Below are 24,361 nucleotides of genomic sequence, written 5' to 3'. Positions count from 1 at the left end.
TAGCTACATGTAACTAACTATACAGCAAGTGATTCAAATACATTTCCTGCTTTTGACCAATAATGCATTGAGGCCCATGATCATATATCTACATACAACATGCTAACGAGACCAGATCCGAACTGTAAGTTCAAGATCAAGTCAAGAATTCTTTATTGTCATTATGCATACACATAACAAGAGACGAAAAGCCGAGAGCACCGAGCCGCTGCTTGCATATGGCGGTATATGACACGTATATGAACCTATTTGGAACATCTACTGTATGGTCAGTGACTGTGAGTTGTGATTTCAGCTGGATTCACTGTAACATGACCACGTAGATGCAGAAAGTGCAGAAAGTTAGAAAAGACAAACCATCTTACACAGCTCAGTAGTTTAGTCTTTATAAAGTTTAACAGATTTTTGCTAGAAACAGGTCGTCATCTCTATTATTCTATGTTTCTTTGATAGGGTTGGTCGTAATCGTCAGTATAAAGCCTCATTGCAGATTACTTCCCTCTCTCCAGCTCTCTCTGCTGGTTTTCGTTCTTTATTTGGCTCCTTTAGGTAATGAAAGTTGTTGAGTTGCTGTAATAGTGGCAAGGCTCAGTGTATTGGAAGTGCTCCTCCTTCCTGCTGTTCCCATGCAGGAAACCAGAGCAGCTTAGTAGATTGTAACAGGAGTTGTAGTCCTAAACCCCTTGTTGGTATATGTATGTAGTCATTCAAATAGGCTTAAACCCACTCTGTTGGTTGGCAACAATGCAGCTATGAAGGTTAGGATGACACTGCAGATCCCACTTTTTACCCTCAGTTAAGTGGTTGCATCATAATTAAAATGCACTTCAGTAAGCACAACGGGAAGTGAATGCATACTTATTCACACCATTCTCACTCTTACAATTGTTTTTGTTATTTCTTTAATTATTTCAGCTCAGATTCACCATTTGTTTTCTTCAGTTCAGTGATCTGTTCCTGGTTGCAGCTGCCGTGATAAGACACAAAATACTGCGCGTAAGGTTAAAAGCTCAGCAGCCTGTTGTTGTGGAGAGAGTAATGATTATGATTGTTCTGCCTGTGGCTTTCACAGTGTTTTAATAAACTTTAAACAAAGAGCGAATGTCCTCGGAGCCAGAGCCAAGCCATCAGCAGACCTCTCCATCAGCAGTGAGGAGATCTACTATTAAAAGCCACTGATTCACTTCTTCGCATGAAATGGATCCCTCTTAAGGCTTAGGGAGGAAGGACTAACCTCGGAGTTTGGCAAACATAACACCTACATAAATACATAAATACCTTTGCTGGGTTACAAGAGTGTAAACCTCCTAAATCCAATAACCAGCAGGAGAGAGAACAGAGGCATGGATTTTCCTCTGGGTCTTACAGTCCTAAAATAATGTAGTTGACAAAATGGACGTGGAATTGACAGCAGACAAACTGTTAAAACCACTCCTTACACTTGTGCTTCTGTATTTCCGATTGGTCCTCACACGCCCTGCTTCATCATGTTGAGACGTCCAAAGGTTGACCAACCTCCCATCCCTGGCTATAGTTGCTAAGCTGTGAGCTCGAGGGGAGAGTCTGAGCAAAAGGTCAAAGAACATTGTGTCGCAAAAATCTGTAAAGTCCCCAGTAGCAGAAATCGGTGTCAGCTATTATCAGCCACCATAATCCACCACCTGTCAGTCAAACCAGACCAAGTAGCAGCAAAAGAGTTACATCCTCTCGCTTAAAGAATCAGTACAGTGTCATTTCTTTTTTCAAGATAAACCTTTTTTGTGTCCTCATGAATGAAATGTGATACAACAAGTGAAGGTACACTATATTTCCTCTTATTATGGCCGGGGCCTTTATTTACCTCGACTGCCGAAGGTAACAGGCCTTTATTTCTAACAATAACTGGTCATGTTTTAGTATTTGCCCTTTTAAAGTTACAGCTATATAACACAAACACCATTTTAAAATAAGCAGCTCTCTGCTGTTTTAGTAGCAGGGACACTTTAACAGGGCTTATATTGTGAAAGATTATCAGGTTGGGAAACTGCATTGGTTTAATTTAGTACAGTCACAGTGAATGTGAAGTCCAATTTTACTCTGAACTTCAGTTACTGGGACTAGAGATGTGTTCATGAGGCTCAGACAGGCTCTAAAACAGAATAACTTATAATGATGATAATGGACAAAGCTCAGTGGAGTTGGGTTTTTTTATGCTACTTTAAACTACATCTATCGTATTATAATGTATTTTCACCTCACTATGAAGTTGATCAGTTTGGAAAATGCTTTCAATGCATGGTCGAAAGGGATGAATGAGGAGACACAGTCTGTGTTTATAGATACAAACGTATATGCAGGAAATGGCATCCACATGTGCATCATTTACACATCTGGCCCTGTGTTGGCCTTTATCTGTTTGTGGTGTCCAAGCCAGTAATGGAGACCCGGCTTTTAATTGACAGAAGGATATATGGCAACTGTAATATAGCACTTGCATTATATATATAGTATACATATACACACTATACTCCCATTTGTTGTTAGCGCCTTTTGTTTCTACACTACAGGAATGTAGTAAGTTGCATGATGAATTTCAAAATATACCGAGACCACACTCAGCTTTGTAGAAGCAGAACAGTTGAGCCGACGCTCACAGACAACGTTAAGAGTGCGTGTGAAGCTCAGCCGAGTGCTGCTGTTAGTGACAGTCATTAGCCCCATGTTAATCTTGGACCAAGTAACAAGCAGACAATCAGGTCAAGTGTAATTCAAGAGCCCATCAGTGGAGAGGAGGGAGGGGAATCAACTCAGGAATGCATTGCAGCAAAATTTTTATACTTTTTCCAGTAACTTCATCGACAAACGCAAGCTGTAATCGATTGATTGGACCAACCACGTGGACACAGCCATGATGTTAGGATGACAATACAACCACGACCAAAACTGTAGATCAATGCAGAGTTGATATTTTTGTAGTTGTCCGGAGGTGGAGGATAGTGGACCAGAGCAACACTCAGTTTAGTGGCTGCAGTTCACTGAGCTTTCTCAATATTTAATCATATTACAGCTGATAAAATAATCAACTACACACAAACGTTTGTAATTTGGAGAGTTGAGTGACTTTTTCAAAGGGTAACTTGAGCCTAACAAGAGAATTTCCTGAACCTATAAAGAATAATTTAAGTTAAACTGTAGTCTTATGTTATCTGTTGTTGTTTTCGCTCTGTATGTTAACTTATTGAAATAAATATCTGGAGATGTGTGGTCGTCCTTGAACAACAAGTTCCAGCTTCCACTGCAGATAAAGTAAAATGATCTAAGCATGTGACATGTTCAGAAGTGTTGGGCTCAGTGTTGTCCTGCTGTGCTCATGTACTGTACCCTCCAATGCCTTAAACTGTAGCTGTTGCACTTGTTAAGGCATGGTGTACTTGTTTACATGACATCATCTCCTGTCTGTAAGCTGCATCCGTTGGAGTTGTTCTTTGTATGTGTACTGTACTGTAGCTATGATATGCAACTTTTCTCTGTGATTTTCTTTGTGACTCATCCTGATGGTGAAGTCTGTTCGCAGTAGACGTTAAACAGCAACACTCTTGCATTGTTCACTTCTGCCGCTGTGCAGTGAATTAGCAGGTTCACTGCACAGCGGAAAAACATCTATAAAAAATCCTTCATCCCTCTGCAGTAACCACCCTGAACAATCAAAAATGAACCCTTTGCTGCTTTTAACAGCCCCCTCCTCCTTTTTTTAGCATGATTGCACTTAAATGTTGTTTTTTAACGTTTTTGTTTTTAGTGTTTTTTATACGAGCCTGTCAAAGAAGAATTTCTGTCACTCGTGACTTAGCTTATCGATCTATCTATCTACACTTATCTATCTATTATCAGACAGAGGAAGTCAGTGTGGAGCTCAGCTCTGCTGGTTTGTCCTCCTCCTCTTCTTTGATGTTTGTAAGGATGTTGCTGTACTGCCACCCTCTCACACTCTCTTTGAATCTGTGAGACAGCCACGCCCGCTCATTCGACGATACAATAGGAAAAAGGGAGGTAACAGAAATCTTTTAAAATTAAGACGTGCCTAAGTGATTTAAAAGGGTTTATATCAATAACATATGCATCTGCTGAGAAGGCCAACGTCTTTTCCTCTCCATAGATTTTTAAAAAAGCAGAATTGCATCATATTCAGACCTTAATAATCTAAATACGGTCCAACATAACCTGAGAAATCTCCCAAAACGCAGTTTACCTCTGTGTACTAAAGGCACCTACTCTGGGAGTTAGATCTTGGTCTGAAGTCTGAACACAATCACTGACATGAATGTCTGACATGTACCGAGGTGGAAGTGCAGCATTGGATCTTCAAGCTAAAACCAGTACCCACGCTGTTTTAGTGATTCTGTCCAGCTGTGTGCAATAATAGAAAGATGTTGGATCCAAAGTAAAAACAGCTGAGGTACCACTGTGGACCACAGGAGATGAATCTTAATCCAAGAACTTGAAGACTTTTCTCCTCCTCATCCAAGAGGCTTCTGTGTTTTTGACTGATTAATGAGGAGATCCAGGTAGTAAACCTCTGTGGGGTCATTATCAAGGTCATTAAAGCTCCAGTTGGTAAGTTGACGAAAGTGAAAGTAAACTCCGCGACTTGGTCGGAAATTTCAAGACAATACTCCGTCAGGTCCCTTTATGAACCTCTGCCAAAGAGTTTATAAACCGTCTTTGCCTCTGCCAAGCGCCCCACACACACACAGACACACACAAAGTAGCCATAAACGCACCCACAGAAGATGTACCGTATCCATAGCACGACGTGTAGGAGCGGCGATTGGCTGCTCCTCCTGCTCCCTCTACCTGACTGGTGGAGAATCGTCGGGCGCGGTGGATTTTGGCAAATACGATTACAGGCTGTAGGTGGAGCCAGAGGAGTTGGATTTTGTCCTAAATTACTCATTTAATGTCTGACCATCAGAATATAGTGACAGTTCCAGCAAATATGACTGAATAATTGTTACCAACTGAAGCTTTAATGTCAGTTGATTCATTAGTGCTGCTGGTTGTTGTAACAACAGTCATTAGATGGTCATGAGGCCGAGTGTGAAAGGTTGTTAAATCTCCTGAGAAGGACTCAGCTTCAGGGTGGAGGACAGGTGGTGTCTCTAGCTACAAAGACACAAAAACTAAAACAAAATTATCTCTGTTCAGACAACCACTTTCACTCTGTATCTCTGTAAACAGTCTCTGTCCATACTACCACATCCGAAAACACATAGATACATGAGCAGTCGTGTACACTGTGCATACACGATGTAAACAGGAAGCAGATTATCTTCTCTAAAATGATTAAGGTGAGGATCATGACCATGATGCAGACTCTGTCATCAGCAATAAAGTCAGACAGTCCATCACCTCAACCTCCACACCCTTAGGTTTATTACACAACTTCCTACAGACCTGAAATGTAGCACAAAAACTACTGGCATCAGATATTTGGTCAGGTTCAAGTTGAGGTCTTTCCTTTTTATTCCAGAGAAGCTTTAATTCAACATTCAGAGTTTTCTCTACATTTCACATCTGAGAGAATTGGCTTCTAAAAATATTTTAGAAACACATTTTTTTTGTTTGGTAAAAAATTATCAATGCAGCCATTGGATAGTTTGACAAGGAGCAGTTCTGGTGTTACATAATAGACGCTGTGGGTTACTGTGATTTCTCTTTCTTCTGGTATATACACTCATTGAGCTCTTTATTAGGAACACCACACTAACACTGGGTTGTTTATTGGTTCCCTCTTCTTCCTGACATGGATCCATGATGTTGAAGGTGTCCTCTGAGACTTTGTTTCACGTTGATATCAACCTCCTCACTGCAGATATATGAGCTGCACATTCAAGCTGCTTCTGTGGGAGGCGCTGGTACTGACGCTGGTCCATAGGTTCTTGCAGACAGGAAGTAAAACCTGCTGTTGTGGTCCATCCACCTTAAGCTTGGACGTGTTGTGCACTCAAGTTTTTGGGCTCAGCTCATTTGTAGAAAGTGGTTGACTGGGTGACCAATGACCATAGTCGGCTAAAACCAGTGTGTCTCTTTTCCCCTGGTCTCGCTTCAACACAGAGCTGCTGATGAAAGGCTTTTGTTGTTAATCCATTCTGAGTAAAATCTATAGAGACTGGCGTGAGTGAAAATCCAGGAGATCAGAGGTGTGAAAATCTGTCGGAGCAGAGTCTGACACAAACAATCATGTTACTGTCAAAGCCAGTGAGATCATCATTAGCTGAATCTCCTCATCTGGATTTTGTTTGGTGTTCCTAACAAAATACTCAGTGAGTCTACATTTTAATTGTTATTCTGTGCGAAAAGTTGCATATTTAGCTTTAAATCTGACAATAAAACCTCTGTTTCAAGGTTAGAAAACAATTGCTATAGTTTTGTTGTGATTCACATGTCAATGCTCAAAGTGCAGTTTGTTGTTGTCCACAGTCGGGTCCACTAAGATGTGTCATCTTATGTGAGTGGGCTCCCTTTTACTTATCATGTTCCTGATGTGTGATTTCCACAACATCTTTTAGTTTTCTGAGAACTTTCCAGGTTTTGCTTTAAAAGAGATTTTTTTTTAAACTTTTCACTAAAATATCCTTGCCATGTATATCATGGTTTCTTCAGCATAGTTTTCAAAATGTTGTATCCATAGCATAAATGATGCTCCAAAGCCTTTAAAGTGTAAAACAAATGACTGGGTCTAAACAAACTCTGGGAAAGTATAATGTTTACCCTTTGAAATGTTGGTTGGAGAGACGTAATACGAGCTGTAACATGTCTCAACTACTTTTACAACACTGCTTATTAAATAAATACAAACAAGGGTGTGCATGCTCAATAAATGTCCTCAGCCTGTTAGTGAGTGTGTGCACATTTGTATCACTCGCTAATGATTCGGTGTTGTTAGATTTGTTTTGATAATTCTGAATCTGTAATCCTGTACTTTTCACTATGACACTATAGGACATGACACATTTTTTTATTGTTTCCTGATGGACGTCTCCTCATTCAGCCACTGGACTTATCTGTCTTGGTATATTGTGACTTTTCTAGTATGACTTTAAAACTACACTAAGGCTTGTCATAGGAACTATAATTAATAAATGCATCAAAAGAAATATGTGTACCTTTTGGATATGTGTGAGAGAGTTGTGATACTTTTGGTATGAATGACACTGTTTTCTTGTCATGCATGCTTTTGATTTGTTTATGATGGTCCCTCTGGAGTCTGCAGGATATGCACATGACATCACTCTGTGTGGTAGTAACCACTCCCTGAACATCTGTGACGCTACAGGTTGCTCTGTCAGGTCTCATCATATGTAGGCAGATAGAGGAGATTGTAGCTGAAAGATACTGGAAATTCAACACTCAGTACATTTACATGCACAGCTTAAGCGAGCTCTGCTCACAGCTCGATTAGAGCGTCTTGTTGGACTTCTGTCCTTCTCCCAGTTGACATGCAACAGAGAAAATCGAATAACTGACGGCGTCCACCTCCTCAGGCGGTGATATGCGTCATTTCAGCAGTGTACCGGCCCCCTGTCCTGTTGACTTTTCTGTGCCCAAGTAAAAAACTGAATATAAACAACTTAAGTTTTAAAAATAAAAATTCTCAACTACAGTTCGGGCTGAGAATAGGATACAAATGACGGTCCACGGGCTTCCTTTTTTTCTCTCTCTCTCTCTCTTTTTTGTATAAAACACATCCTCTCGCTGGTCACACTGTGTGAAATGCACTGAATCTGCGCTGACGCCGTTTACTTGGCCAGGTTCGGGCGGCTTCTCTGCTCCACTTTGTGCCGTCTCTACTGTTGTGGAGCATTCACACATGCATTGTCCAATTTCAGTCCGATTAAGGCGTATACATGCTGAAGAAAATCGATTTCCAATTGCATTATCTGGGTGTCTTAATCGGAGTTGGAGAACTCTGATATTAGTCAGACTAATGTGTTTACATGCACTTCAGTTGTCCAGTTATAGTCGGATTAAGGCAAAAAGTTTTTTGTTTTTTTCAAGTGTCATGTAAACGTACTGATTGTGAACTTGTAGTCACTGATCCTGCATGTGTATGTGTGTGTGTGGTGGGGGGCTGGGGTGGATGTAGTAAGGTATGAAGAGGTGATTTTGATATCGGTAATGTGATGAAAAGAGTGGTTGCCCGGGGTGACTAAAAGTCAGTCTAAGAAAGGTCAAGTGGATGCTGGTTTGCCGTCATCAGACTGATAGGTATACATGGGTGTCGTCAGCATAGTGGCGATATCAGCAGATAATTGTACCAAAGGAGATGGTGTCTTTTGCAAAGAGGAAGGGTCCTAAAACTGATCCTTGGGGGCTGTGACATTACCTACAGGACCTCAGTTGTGACAGGATGCAGTTTGTGTGTGTGTGTGTCTGTGTGTGTGGATTTCTTGCTGTATCTATAATACACTCACGTGAGTTTGTAATGATTGAACCCTCACGGAGGATGTTACTGACTGTTCATCTCGTCCCTCCAGTCTCCTGTGCTAAAGACCCAGACAATCACCATCTCGGACGTCACCAACTCCCTGAGAGGAACTGTGGCCTACAAGGACATGCCCTTACTTCACACTGAGACCAAGACCATCACATACGAGTCGGCACAGGTGAGGGGAATTCTGGGAACTGCAAACGAAAGAACAAAACAGAAAGTATAAACAAGGGCTGATTAAATAAGTCTAGCAAGTTGTCTCATCGTGTACGTAGTGCAGATTTATTCTCAAAAGCCAAGTGTTCACTGGGCCAGTCTGACAGTATGACCCTTGTCTGACCTGTCAAAACATCATCATATTATTCCAGTGTTAGTCAGGATCAAGAGGGAACAAATGTCAACAAACTGCCACCAGCTGACAGCTGATATAAGTAAGAGTGCAGCTTTGCAGAGAGCCTTTGTGGTATAGTTGTACTATATGGGAATTTCAATACACATACCTACAATCAGTGTAGCAACATAGGATGCATTGCAAATACATGATACACAATACTTAACATCACACCACTGCCTTTAGTGGTTCACTAAATATAATTTGCTATAATAAGCCTAAGGTTTGGTTGATGTGATGACTTTTCAGGTTTGTTTTGCCTAACCACCTGTTTTAAGGCCATGTTGCTTCAGGGTAATCTGATTATTTCTCAGTCTTGTCGTTTCAGCTGGAACGCCAGGCAGTTGCCCATTTTTGCCTTTTTTGCTATAAATCCAGCATTTTTCATCCATCCTTTTTTTTTCTCCAATAGCCAATAGTTTTTCCAGTTATCTTTTTAAAGAGGAACTATGCAAGTTTTTTTTTTTTTTTTTTACCTTAATCAAAGAGCTTCGCAGTAATTGTGATGGTTGAAAGTCTTCCTTCCACCTAGGGTCTTTTGGCCGAAAACCAACCTTGCAAGATCTGCACCTCCGACCCGGCATAGTTCCCCTTTAATTCTAATACATAGCTCTATGTCTGTACTAATACCCAAGCCACCTAAACCACTCTCCTAAAACCTTATCTTGAGAAATTAAATGTTTGTTTTCATGGACTACAGAGCCACAGTAAAGTAGTAAAAAAAAGCCATCAGTCATGCAAGAACTAAATCTAAAAAAAAATCTAATTATAATTTGAGAAATGCAGTCAGGTTAAAAATGAGCAAAGAAAGTTTGACTCAATATGCAGAGGCATGAGGAGTGATTTTGTCCCACGTGCGAGTCAAATGAAAATGTCTGTGTCTCATAATTAAACCCATTAGAAATCAAACAGACAAATAAATGAGAGATAGATGACTGGTTCTCTTTAAATGGATTAATTTGAGATTCTTGTCTAACACTTCAAAGGTGTCTCTCCCACAGCCGGTGGACAGCCTGGCAGAGAGGGACTCAGGAGTGCTGCTGAGTGCCCAAACCATCACCTCTGAGACCATTAGCACCACCACCACCACCCAGATCACCAAGGTGTGCTCACTTCACCAACAGTCCCACTGTCTGTCCATACATGTCAGTACAGTGATGTCCCACTATACTGTGATGGACCCTCCCCCCCACCCCCCCCTTTCAGTCACTTGTGCCAGTGGTTGTGACCCTTCACGCTATTAAATTTAATGTGGAGCACTGTTGTTTTTTGTTTTTTGTTATGTTTTGTCGTGTTTTATGATATCGGGGGTTTTATGGTTTGAGTACAACCTGATGTCTGATGCTCTGGAAAAATCCAGTTTGAGGGACTGAGTGATTCTCACAGTCCTGATCCCCTGGATTTTCACTCACCACAATCTTTACAGGTGTTTTACTCAGACTGAGGCAACAACAAAAGCCTCCAGACTGGTTGGAACTGACAAAAAGTCATTTAGATAAGCATTTTTACAACTGTGCTGAGCAGAAAAGCTTGAACAACGTGTCCAACCTTTAGGAGCAGAGATCAGGTTAGACTTTCTGTCTCAAAGAACATAAACCTCAAGGTGTAGTAGACAGAGACTCACCAACACTGGATGGTTGAAAACCGGATCTGAGTCCATGGACCAAGCTGCTTTGTGTCAAGAGTCCACACTGGTGGTGGTGTGGTGATGGTGTGCAGAATGTCTTCTTGACGCATGTCGGGCCTAAATATTGATCGGATGTCCAGCAACCAGACCCAATTTTCTTCTTTATCAAGGGTCCTGGCCTACATTTCTTGTCTGTCATGCGCTCCAAAGTCTGCCCCAGGTTCCCAACCATGTGTTCACGATCTCTCACTGACAACTTGGCTGAAGACCAGTCAGCATTTTGGACAACCACCTTCGTTGTCCAAACTCTCCTTGCAGATGCCCAACTGACCACCTTCAGGGCTCCAGTAGTCTAGACTTCTAGTTTCTTCAGACCTCTGTCTCTCTCTTTACCTACATCACTGGCCTCCAAGTCATCCTCTAGAGAGGCTGGTCTGTCTGGTCATCTTCCAGCTTCTGCCTCCCACTGTGTCCCTGACCTCCAGACTGCCCTTCCACGACTCACTCTGCCTTCAGACTGCAACTCTGTCTTGTTGTGATAACAACTATGCACAAAGCTCTGAAGGAAAGCCAGAAAATCCTATAGTCAACGTGCTGCATTTGTCTGTTGAATCTTAACATATGTATCTATTTAAAATGAACCATGTACAGCTTTCATTTATAAATCTCACTATTCGATGTGCCGCAGAGCTATCCAAAAGAAAGCACACACAATAATAATTATATCACCGAGTATAAGCAGTTAATGAAGAGCATAGGATATTAGTGAGTGACTGCAGAGCTGAGCAGCTTTTCACTGGCTCCTTAAGTTGGTTTGAAAAGTGCTGATAGAGCTCCGGCTCCTCACATCATCAAGCTCATCCACTGATTTGTGGCTGATTGCCCAAATGCAGTGAGTCCAAATGGTACAGTACAATCTCCTATAGAGGATATCCTGGAGGGTCTAATAGGATTTACACAAAGTCTGGCACAAGCAGCAAAGATACTCAGCAGCGAGTATGTTTCAGCTGGACATACTGGCTGTCTGGATCTTTGCCCCAAACTGTTCTTACACGGTGGTCAGTTCTTCCTCGCTTGTATTTCACCTTGTGTCACATCTCTTTTGCAGACGGTGAAAGGAGGGATCTCTGAAACTCGCATTGAGAAGAGAATCGTCATCACCGGAGACACTGAAATCGATCACGACAAGGTGAGGACGGAAAATGATGGAAGAGAAGATTCCTGGTTTTTCTGATTTTATGCATATTCACTCAATAGAAAGACAGCTGAATTGTTTGGGAGTTTAATTCGCCTCAGAGAGCAATTGTGTTCATGTATGAGGTCAATCTGCTCCATGTGTCATTCTCCATGTCGTTTTTAATTAAACTCATAAATCACGTTCTCTGTGTAACAAACACCTGTAATTTTTGTCCTTTGTTCACTCCTCAGGCTCTGGCTCAGGCCATTAAAGAGGCGAAGGAACAGCACCCAGATATGTCTGTTACCAAAGTGGTTGTGCACCAGGAAACAGAGATCACCCCGGAATAAGACAGGACGTCACCTTTTGGAAGGTAAGTGCACAACCTCCGCACATCCTTGTGTCCTATCAGGAGAAAAGAGCTTAATTCATACAAATGGAAAGAAAGAGTTAAAGGGATAGTTCAACATTTTGGCAAACTGGCCCATTGCCATAATCCCTATAGTTTTAGGAGTAGGTTCGTTACCTTTAATTGTCGGTGCAAGCTGTTTTTAGAGCGGCGGAAAAGAGCCGCGAGCTGCTCAGAGCTACGCTATGGAGGCTCATGGAATTTCTTGGTTTCCCTCATCAAACTCATTAAATACATAATCCAACAACTCCAAAATGCTCTTGTGGACAAGTTGTGACCTGCGCATTCACCACGCTATGAGATAATAATGGAACATTATGAGACTGAGTTGTTTTCGAGGCAAATGCAGAGACTGTTTGCTGAAAAACTGGCCCTGACCGGAACACTTATCAGCAGTTTTGCATGAATTTACATCGAAAACAACTCTGTTTCATAACGTTGTGTTATTATCTCATAGCGTGGTGAATGTGCAGGTCACAGCTTGTCCACCAGACCGTTGTGGAGTTGTTGGATTGTATATTTGATGAGTTTGATGAGGGAAACCAAGAAATACCATTAGCCTCCGTAGCATAGCCCTGAGCAGCTCACGGCTTGCACCGACAATTAAAGGTAACAAACCTACTCCTAAAACTATAGGGATTATGGCAATGGGCCAATTTGCCAAAATGTTGAACTATCCCTTTAAGCTAGCATGGTCTCACAAAAACCTCCCAGCTCCACCCACCAGCTAGTGGGCCAGAAAATATTGCACATGAGTGAATACAAAATAATAATATGAAACATATCACAGTATGAAAACAAAAAGTTTTTGTGAAGTGAGACTCCTCTGGCCGCCGTCAGACAGGGTCGAGCATTACAAACTGTATAGTTGGTTGATGATTACAAACATCTGTTGCAGGAGTGACTTGTGTTGCCATAGATTTTTTATGAGTCGTGGAGATGGAGTACATAGATCTGAGTGAGGAGTGATCAGTTACTGAGGTGAATCTGTGTTTATGAGTCAGCTGCTGAGGCAGGCAAAAAGATCTGTCTGCAGGCTGCCTCTTCACATGACATCATTCTGCTAAACCTCCTCGGGGGGGAAGGGCTTTAAAGGGATACTTCAACCAATTTTCTACTCACTGTCATGCCAAGGAAGGGTTTGGAGAACTTTCTGAGTTATCAAAAGCTTTAGGAGTTCCAGGGGGGGTTCGGCTGGCAACGGATTTTCATATAATGGCAGTGGATAGAGTTCACTTTTGAATCATCCAAAACACACACTATGAAACATCCAAATACCTCCATACTGCTCGTCTGTACTGACCCAAGTGTCCTGAAGCCGCCACATGAAAAAGTTGTTCGGAAAAAATTAATTTGATCTCTGATTTTAGCCTAGCCCTTTAAGCATGGCAGTTTATCACTGTAAATTCATATGTGGAGACGAGTGGAAATGATGGTTTGTGAATTTGTTGAGAAACACTAGTCACTTCTGTCCCATTGTTCAGCTGCCTTTGTCGTCATCACACATCTCATTTTGACTTGTTTTGTGGTTCTGTGTGAACCTTCAGCTGTTGGATGAAAAATCAGAAAAGGCCACATTGTCGTAACCATGTATAACAGTTTTGACGCCCGCTATTGTATTACTACACCATGTTCAGAGGTCAGGCTGGGTCTGATGAAGGCACAAACAATGGCTTGTTAACCACCAGTCCTTTAGTACTAAAGGTTATGGAGTTGTGATTAATGGCCAGTGAGGATAACAGCCTCGTAATAAAAAATGCCTTCAATTTGACTTCAGAGCAATTTGATTAATGTTACATGTGCAATGAACTGAATATAAGTGGGTGGTCTGCAGGAAGCTGGAGGGCTGGTTTTCTAATATGCAGCTGATTCTGGCTCCATAGAGAAGGATGGTAAAGATAGATGAAGGTTGACAATTGCATTCATATAGCCTATACATATATGGCTGTTTCCTTATACTAATTAGTAATAAAGTTGCCCAGTGTCTGCATCTGCGGCTGGATGTATCTTTGAGGTGCCTTCCCACCGATTCTGACCCCAAACACACCAGCTGCATTTATCTCAGAGACGCAGCAAGATGGAGTCAATTCTCTTGTTATTTTAATGAGTATTCACAAGGTGCACCACTCTTCTCCGTGCATACACATCCCACAAATAGCAAGGATTAGCAATAGCAGGATGAAGTCAACTTAAATGTCTGTTTTGCTGCATTATTTACTGCAGTGAATAATGGCATGATATCTCAGTAACACCTTGAAGGGAACTTCTTCACATTTGTAAAAAATAAAAATGAGGGGGAAAAAACAACCATTCACTTGGACTCAAGGATGAACTGATTTAAGAAGAGCTGCTGTCACCATGAGTCAGAAGCTGAATATGCACAGTTTGTCATTGCAAACTCATTGAAAACTGCAGCACACACACTTTTGCACGATGCCACACCTCCGTCACAGTCAGGGCCAGTCTCCCCCCATGTTTAGTAACACCTTGAAGGAATCTTCTCAAATTTGGCACAGACGTCCACTTCGACTCCATGGTCCAACTTCAAGGACGTGATGACCTCACGCTCTTCTGAACAAGATATATCAGACTCCTGGTGGCACTAGACATGGGCGATCTGGCTACAAAATCATGACAATGTTTTTTGAATGACACTTTTTACTGAGCTAACATAGAGTACTCATTTGGACAGCTCATTCCTTCATTTATGAGATGCCATATGCAAGACTGTAATAGTAGTCCACGGTCTTAGGGCAGGTACAGTAGTGATTGTGGTTCATGTTAAGCTGCACCAAACTCACCAAGGCTGCAGAGCAGAACAAGGACTGCTGTTTCAAACTTAGCACGGTCCAGTTGGCAGAGACTGAGTTTTTAAAACTGATTATGAGGTTTGTAAACTTTCCATGAGATGAGTACATGTAGATCCTATGCCAAAATCAGCTCATCCACCCTTGTCTGATGCAAACATTCACTGGGACTCAAGGATGAAACTGATTAGAAAGATCGAAGGTCACTATATATGACCTCAAAAAATACAGTTTTGGCCATAACTCACAAATTCATCAACAGTTATGACACAATTTAACTCCTCTAATATCTTCAAGGGTAAGATTAAGTGCCGATGGTTTTTCATAACATGGTTTGTTGTTGTTGTCAGTCAACTGATATTAAGTCACTGCTAAATCTCGCAAAATGCAACATAAAACATGCATGAATGTGCGGGCGTGCATGGTCCCAGTTAAGTCTGTTTCTGTTTTAAAAATGAAACAAGACGCCTCAGCAGCAGGAGGTATGTTGAGTATTGGTGCCCATGAGGTTTTAATTGTGGTCTTGTTTATGTGATCTTAAAGCGTTCAGGCTGGGAATCTGGTGCTGTTTAGCCGAATAACAGTCTGGTATGTAAACACAGTGGCCTTACCTCCCAGTCAGTCAGGGGGTTGTGGGTAGGTGGGACATTGCGGGGCTTTTAAACCCTCGGTGCCGTCTGACAGGCCATTGAGACATCTGGAAGAGCACCCACCAACAAAACTGCCAAAGTAAAAGTAGCTCGGAGTGTACAAGTGTTTTGTTTTGTTTTGTTTTTTTAATCCAATGTGTAACTTGTAAGTAATTTCTCCCAGCATGCATTTTGCATAAACAGAGATGCAGCAATGATGACAGAAGGCAAAAACAAATATAGACATTATTAAAAGGTTTGAATAATTTTCAGATAAACCATGAGCCGTGGGTTCAATGTTCCCGTTTCAAAGTCTCAGGAACATGAGTTTAAACTGCTGAGAGGCCTCCTGTGAGCTTCTGAGCAGCTTTATTGGTTAGCAGTTGGGTTTAGCAGGCCAGAGCTGGCTCAGCTGAGGCTGGTGTAATGAGCTCCTCCCAGAACATAACTGTCCACTTCTATTCAATCAGAGAAACTTCTGTGTCTGTGTTGAGAAACTTGGAAGTCTAAAACCTCTAAAACAAGTTGCTGCTTCTCGACTTCATTCTTCTGAGGAAACAGCAGAGTAAGGATCCAATTAGACTGTGAGACATCACCGAGGGATTAAGCGCTCCCATGTGTCTCTGTTCTACTGGCATATTCAGTCAAGTTCAATTTGTTTACATCAGAGTGAAGCCTCGTACAGCCTCATCTCTCAACTCTGTGACCGTGGCGAATTTCCTCGGAGTTAAATCCTCTGGATCTGCTGCTCTGCACAGACGCGTTCACTACACTGTTTACATGGAGAGAAGATGTGCAACTCTCTGAAACACACAAACCCTGCTTTTACACAATGTCGACATACATTGCATTGCATATGTGTTGTTACTATTGCCACTATCTTTGCAATGTTTTGGTATTATTGTTTTTTGGCTTTGGTTGTATTGGTATTATGTTTTGTTTTGGTAGTATTACTGTATTAGTTGTTCATGACCACTGAGTGACTGAGTGACTGAGTTGTGTCTCAAATATACTTCGACCTAGGATTTGACAAAAACATTGATGGTTTCTCTTTACATGGATAGTAATATACACTGCCCATCCCAAAAAGTCACCACTTGGATTTAACTAAGCTAATAGGTCAGAGCCTCCCATTGGATAATTACTGCATGGATGATTATGTTTCAGCTGGCAACAACTTCTTTAACCTTAACTGATGCAGTCTCATTTCTTAAACAACCATGTTGGAAGACACATCCTGTGGTCGTGGAGAAGATGTTGATCTGTTTCAGAAGGGTCAAATTATTGGCATCAAGCAAATTAAACATCTAAGGAGATTGCTGAGACTACTAAAACTGGGTTAGGAACTGGAAGGATAGTGGGGAACCATCATCTTCAAGGAAGAAATGTGGTCTCAATCCTCATTGAGAATCTTTGAAAAATGAATGCAACTCTGGACGGAAATAAATGTTGTGACATTGCAGGTGCTCATCGAAAGGACGCCACAGCAAATGCGTGCCGTAATCAAAGCTAAAGGCGATCCACCGAAATATTAGAGTGTGTGACTTTTTTTTGGACGGGCAGTGTACTAATCAACACTGAAAATTTGTTTTGGATTAAATAATCATTTGCAACAGTATTAAATGACCAAGTAAAGGCTAAAGGATAGGCTGTGTGTTTAAACAAGTGGGGAGTACCAAATGTTTAATAGATGGGGACTCTTCTTTACCTCAGGTTTACTGATGTTTATTTGTTGTGACCTACAATAACTCTTCTTTTCCTCTCTCTGTCCACCTGTCCATCTCTTTCTTTCTTTCATTCAGATCCCCACCCTCACTTCCCTCCCTCCTTACTTGTGTCTCCATCACCATTTTTACCTCAGCATCCCCAGCCATCACACCCACCCGAATGCACTGCCTTTTTCAACCGTTGAACCCACCAGACCACATCAGAGGGAACGAGCATCGACACTGAACTAAGAACTTTGACCTCCGTGAGCATGGAGTTTGGCATGAAGGAGACAGAGTCGCCAGAGAATTTCCCAAGATCCCTCCCAGTATTCCCCACAATTCCTCTCTCGTGCCACAAACTGCCAAAAGATCGACCGCCGGACTGATGACACACAAAAAAAAACTTAAAAAAAATATTTTTTAAAGCTAAAAAAGAAGAAGAAGAAAATAAAGTACAGCATTTGTGGAGTACTCCTCTCCAGTTTGTCTGGAGATTTTAGGAAAATTTTCAAGGGCATTTGGTCTTTTAATCTTGAGATTACTGGTACTTTATTTTTCTACAGTTTTTCTTACCACATCAGAATTGGTTATCAATAATTTGGAGGTGAAGTGTTTTGTAACAACGTATTCCAAAAAGCATTAACAAAAGGGATTGTGGGTGATTTTTCTTGGGATTGTACACACTGGGAGTCGAGGATCCATCTTGGTGTCATTTCTTGTACAGTAAATATTTTATTTTCCCTCTCAATGTGAAAAAATATTTTTTCAATTTATGTATAAAAAAAAAAGATTAATTTTACCAAACTCGGGGGACAAATACTCCTTTCACCTTATTTAAAATTTCTGACTTAATCATTTTTGTTAAGTGATTTCTGCATCTTTTGATTGTTTTAGTTGTTGTTGTTATTGTTGTTGTAGTGCTCGTGTCACTAGAACGGGGCTTTATCAGGACCAGGGAGACAGCAGTGTAATGAAATGATCTTCTCTTTATTTATCCCTTCTGTCTTCTTTTTGTGTGTTTAGATATCCTCAGCACAGTTGTATGTAAAACTCATGGTTTTGTAATGAGAGCATTGTAGTCACCAGATACAGTCTCGTTCATTTCAGCATCTACACCCACCACTCTATTTCTACTTTTCTACCTGATGGGCAGTGTGCACTCGCCTGGAGAGAGGTCTTTGTTAGCAGGCAGTGAATTCAAACCTGACAAATATCAACTTTGTCAAATTACAGTAACAAGTTGCTTGTTTTGTACTAAAATAGATGAAAATGAAGAGATTTAGCCAAAACTCAAATTATTGCATGTCAACATATTCACTTGAACATTGGTTGCACATTATTTATTCCACCATTCAGTCACTATCAGTAATGATTACATGTAACACTGCAACTGTCACATGGGAATCGAACACTATTCTTATGCTATAATCATTCACCAACACTGTCTTTTTTCACCTCACTCGTGTCATAATTGGTCTACAACTACACAACATGTCACCTCTATAGCAACAAAACGTAACTATGGGTCATAATAACCTGATGCACAGACAACCTGTACACTTGATCTTTACAGGACAGTGTCCAAAGTCTGATGGGTCAAGAAACACAAGCAGGAACAGAAATAAAATGACAGTTTATCAGGATTATCTAATCCAGGCTTTCCAAAACCAGACTCAGGACTACTGTGTATTTAATTTAATAATTTGAATGTCCTAAAACTTGGTTTTAAAAAAAGGTCCAGCTTTTCAATATATTTACAATTTGCAATACTTCCAGTACTGTAACGGTCACCCGTGCACCTGGGTCCATGGGAAACACTGACCTAAGGAGTAAATGAATGTAGAGCTCATCAGCATTAAGATTTGTGTCATCGGTTGATCAAATTATGTGAATGACCTTTGAAGTCCAACTTCTGAGTCTGAAGAGAAAAGAAGCGCCGAGCGTATCAATGCACTCCTCACAGCTCTGCAGAAATTGAATGACACAACAGCAGAAATCCTTTAAGTTACATGAATAAATCTTCAGTTTTTTATGAATCACTGATGGAATCACTCACAACACAGAAATACTCCTAAACCACACTTCGTTTTAAGACCAACATGACCCTGGGTGCACAGAGAGGCATGGGTGTATTGGTTGTAATTGTTGTATCTTCAAACATCATCACCTTAAAAATAAAATGTAATACTGCATGCAACCAAAAGGCCAGAGTGAAACTCCTGCTCAGTCCACACTGCCCATTCAAATCACACATAAATTTAGTCATTTAAACATGATGCTTTTTTTTAGGACACAATACTCTGTACAGTCTTCTCAGTATGTTCTTTTACAGTGCTGTCATCTTCATCATGGTAGGCTACTCCCTTTTCTCACTGGAAACAAACAAGCTGACATTTCTGAGTTCTTTCTTCAATGTGAACCCTCACTTTACCATTACAGGAAGACATGTAATAAAAGAGCACCGCGCACACAATACAAACAGATGGAGATACTGTATTTTGTTATTTTGTTGTGCCTATACTGTAGTGTCCTGTGATAGCAATTGCACCATTTGTCTTGAAGTAGAAAGGAAGGGTTGATTATGTAAACACAATAGCTTCATTAAGAGGATAGTCACTTGTAAACTAATCAAGAAAGAGATTTCATTGCTGAAATTTCGAGCCACTGACGGCACTGCGCTTTTTCAACAACTACAGTAGATCACTGAAATAATTAGGTCATGGAGAAGATAACAAATATGGACATAATTTAAATATCTAATCCAGGTTTATTTCATTTGCAATATACTGTATATATTAACATTTCATCTAAACCTGGCCTCACACAGTGTCAGCTGCAGTCGGCACCAAGCCCAAATGGTAATCTACTGAGTCTGTGACATCTCCTGGTTTGTGAACTAGTGTTTGGAAGACAGGGATCAACAGTTTGGCCGTCGCTGTCTTGGTTTTTGGAAAGCAGAAGAAACCAGATTGGGTTGAGCTATAGTAAACAATGTTTTTTTTTATGACCTGATGATGATGATCTCTGAGGACACCTACAACCTCTCATAGAGGTAAAGGACAACCTGCACTACTTCCACCTGCAGAGTCACCCAAGAGATGAGTGGAGAGTGTAATGGCCTCATATGAGCATGTCAGAATGGTATAGCCTTGAATATGATGATGTATATTAAGTTTTGCAGAATTGAGACTGTCCCTTGAGAAAGGTTCTTCCAAATGCAATCTTATTTTTACACTAAGGATCCAAAGGGTGGAGCCTTCGTGGTCCAACTTAACTCAAGATTCATTGTATAGGCTAATGAAACTGATACGGCAGCAAACGACGCAACGACACAGAGCCAGAGGATTACTGTACATGTTTCAGTGTGAGTGCTGGGTCTCTGCTCAGTTCAGCAGAAAAAGATACTGTACAGCTCTTAAAACCAAGGGACTTAAAAAACTTAAAACCTCAAGTTTTTGTGAAAAAAAAGTAATGTGTCATCAAGGTTGCCAGGCAACAGGAGCTGTGCTATACAGTACATGCCACAGTAATGGCAGGCACAGCTGGTTACAGTATACAAAGCAGAAATATCCGTAGGCCAGACCATCTCATTTCAGTTCACCTATACAAAGTTTTTGCCGACCTGAAGTCCACTGAAGTCCAGAGTTGTTCAGTTGGTGCGTTCAACAGCCCCGATAGCATCATCAAATATTTAAAACGAACCCAGTGAGGTGTTGCATAACAATATATCTTCCATTCATCCTCTCTTACGTGAACCAGGTGTTTTGCATTCAGCAGATTCAGCTCTGTGCTGGCGCTTGGAAGACGTTCAGAGGCAAAGTTGATTGAGGGCAGGAGATACTTCTAATCTCTCTTAGACACAAAAGAAGACACCTGCACCTCAAGGAGAGGAAGATGGTCAGATTGTACCCACTGCCAGAGCATCTTTGTATAACTGCTCATCCTGAGAAAGAGGCAGTGAAGATGTTTATCAAAAGACGGGAAAGCAAAAGAGCACCAACATTTGTATTTGGTGAATTGGACAGAAAATGACAGGGTTGGCCTCAACAGCAGCAGCATTCAGTGATTCTGTAAAAAAAATGCTCCTCAGGCCAAAAGCTGAGTTTGGCCCAGTTTGAGCTCCCTCCAGGTGGGGAAACTCAATCTTTCAGGGGAAACTTGGAGATGATTGGGTTCTCACTCTCATGAGATTTTTTGGCGGGAGATCATCCCGTTGTTTCCAGGTGATTTGGTGAACCTGAGGCAAGGACAGAGTTCAGGTCATAGAGTCTCTACTACATTGGAGACTGAATGATCTGAGCCTGGATGAAAGAGTTGGGGTCATATACTGCAGTTGCCTTTTAAGTTGAGGTGTTTATCAGTAGTTTATCTTCTCATTAAAGGGTTATTGATAGTCATTGGGGTTCGACACTGAGTAAGGAATCAATAACCCATCAGTGAGGTGAGAAGTGTGTATCAGACAGTTGCTGCCTGTGAACAATACTGAGGCTTCAACTGAGAAACGAATGCGTCAGGAGGAGTCGCTGAAGAAGTCAAAAGAATTGCTTATAAGAAGAAAACAACCAGAGTGCAGTGCAGAATGTTTAATAACCACAAATCCCCAGTGGTTTGCTGTTCAGATATCATCTATATACATATATACCGTGCTGTTTTTCTGTCTGTAAAGTTGTTTTAAAGTCAATAATATGTGAATGCAGTTATATCTGCTATTGAGGGTCTGACCTTGTTATTATTCCTTACACTCTTTGCACAGCTAAAACTGGAGATTAGGGGATGACTATAAGTTCTGGTTTACTCCCTTTAGTAAACCTGTTTCATCCTAAGATTTAATGCACATCCAGTGACGTTTCTCTACGCACTTGTTCTCAAGAAACATTCACTGAAACCGGCAGAGTAGGAGGAACTAAACCCGAAAACATCCCATAGTGCTCCCACGTCTCCTGATGTTAAAATGAAGCCCTGGATAGATAGATTAAGTATGCATGGCTGCTTATGGAGATCAACTTTTCGTCTTACATTAGAGTCTGATAAGTTGTCAGGAGACAGTAGAGGAAGCGACAGTAAGCCTCCCTCCCCTCATGCCGTACGTACAGCGTGTCCTCAGATAAACCTCTTTTTTTTTTTTTGCTGTATGAACATCACAGCATACATATTTATGTTTCATGTTAAATTAAACCTGCCTTTGTTTCTGCAAAGAAAATATACAACCCAATTTCCCCAAAACCTTGGATGCCATGTAAAAAAAACTGCAGGACAGCATGTAACATGTTGCCAGCATAATAATCAAAATTGGCATATCATTGTCAAAAAAACTGTGAATTTCTAAGTTTTAACATTTAATATGTGTGTCAGGTACAGGGTTTAGTACAAATCACAATATTCTTTATTTGTTAGGAATGTCTATTAATTTGAATTGAAAGGCATTAAAACATTTTCATATCAGAATATTCTTGTTATTATTTTGAAAATAAAGGAAAGCTGGGTCTGTTTTAACATTTTCCAAACTGCCACTACAGCTCCTGGGTTGAGCTTTGTAGATGCAACACACGTTTGCAAAATTGGAAAGTCACTGGAATTAAGATGAAAAATGTCTTCCAATCTTTTAATTTGTCAACACATGTAATTATAATACTTAATTATTATTATTATTATTATCATTATGTATTATTTTCTTTTTGCTTCATGAGGGATATCACACAAGGTGGGGGTGGGGGTGGGGGTGGGGTCGAGGGTGTATTAGTTTCCAGCAAGTGCGAGGTGAACAAAAGTAGCAAAATGACAAGTCATTGCTGCTGTTCACCTGCTGAAGTTCAGGTTTGTTTATTTCCCAAAGACAATGACAAAATTCATTGTCTGTTATGGAAATCTGTGACGCCTGCTGACAAGAATATATGCAACTGAATATAAATTATACAAATGGCCAATTTTGAGTCTTTGCCAAGAGCATAACAATAAGTCTTGGTTAATAATAAGGCACAGCAGAGCCCCAGTGAGAAACCCCCGTATTGCTAAGTAGCTTGATTGAGTGCTTAAGGTAGTGAATCACTCCCACTAAATCAGACCTGTTGACTCTGTGTGGCAGCCAATCAGTTTTAGCCAGGGGAATGATTATGATTATTAACATTCACACATTCAAGCTCTCCACTCAGTCTCTTTCTCTCCGGCTGAGCAGCAGTTCAGGCAGCTCTCATTAAGAAAGCGAGAAACCAGGAGTTTTGCTTTACTTCTTACCTGAGCTGTTAAAAGGTGCAACCAAGTGACTGCGCCTAACTCTTAACAAGTCAGTAGGAGACGAGCAGAGCAGCAGAGACGTCTGTCTGTGCAAGGCTTCAAGTTCATATTCAGTGAAGGAAGTGATTATTATTTATTGAATGCAGCTGGTGCACCATATGTGACTCCATCCAGCCATGAAATCACAGGCTCAGGATGACGGTTTCAACATTACTTCTCTCTGGCTTCCTCTATTCAAAACTATTATTCGACACTCTGCCATGATTTCGGTCTGTTGACTGACTCAGTTTTTCAGCCACTGACAGTGCCGGTCACATGTCTCTTTTTAATGACCCTCCAATGAAAATCAAGCCTTTTTCTTAACATTTATATGATGCTTTTATACAATACAGGACATGTGATGAATTAAACAATCAGTGAAGATGACTGTCAAGGTCTCAGAGCTTCACTCCACTTATCTGTTATGATCATGTGGTTTAACATCATTTGATCTGCAAGATGAAACTTTATGACCATTAAGATGCTCCTGCTGGTTAATTAGGCGTAACTTAAAGGGATAGTTCAACATTTTGGCAAATTGGCCCATTGCCATAATCCCTATAGTTTTAGGAGTAGGTTTGTTACCATTAATTGTCGGTGCAAGCTGTTTTTAGAACGGCGGAGCAGAGCCGCAAGCTGCTCAGAGCTACGCTACGGAGGCTAATTCTTGGTTTCCCTCATCAAACTCATCAAATACACAATCCAACAACTCCAAAACACTCTTGTGGACAAGTTGTAACCTGCACATTCACCACGCTATGAGATAATAATGGAACGTTACAAGACGGAGTTGTTTTCAAGGCAAATACAGAGACTGCTTGCTGAAAAACTGCCCCGACGGGAACGCGCATCAGCAGTTTTGCATGAATTTA

General features: G+C 41.0%; 1 protein-coding gene across 1 annotated transcript in view; it reads left to right on the top strand.

Annotated features, from left to right (window-relative positions):
- Positions 1-17,672, top strand: part of epb41a (erythrocyte membrane protein band 4.1a) — a 51,565-nt gene extending 33,893 nt beyond the window's left edge. The window contains exons 17-21 of the mRNA XM_085791145.1: positions 8,517-8,645; positions 9,863-9,964; positions 11,597-11,677; positions 11,917-12,038; positions 17,313-17,672. Of these exons, the coding sequence (XP_085647271.1) occupies positions 8,517-8,645; positions 9,863-9,964; positions 11,597-11,677; positions 11,917-12,015 (411 nt within the window). The 3' untranslated portion in view covers positions 12,016-12,038; positions 17,313-17,672. The remainder of the gene's footprint in view (positions 1-8,516; positions 8,646-9,862; positions 9,965-11,596; positions 11,678-11,916; positions 12,039-17,312) is intronic.
- The last annotated feature ends 6,689 nt before the right edge of the window (positions 17,673-24,361 follow it).

Source organism: Trachurus japonicus, chromosome 11 (assembly GCF_045865225.1).
Source record: "Trachurus japonicus isolate A0001 chromosome 11, Traja_1.0".
Lineage (NCBI taxonomy): Eukaryota > Metazoa > Chordata > Actinopteri > Carangiformes > Carangidae > Trachurus > Trachurus japonicus.
This window is presented reverse-complemented; position numbering and strand designations above follow the sequence as displayed.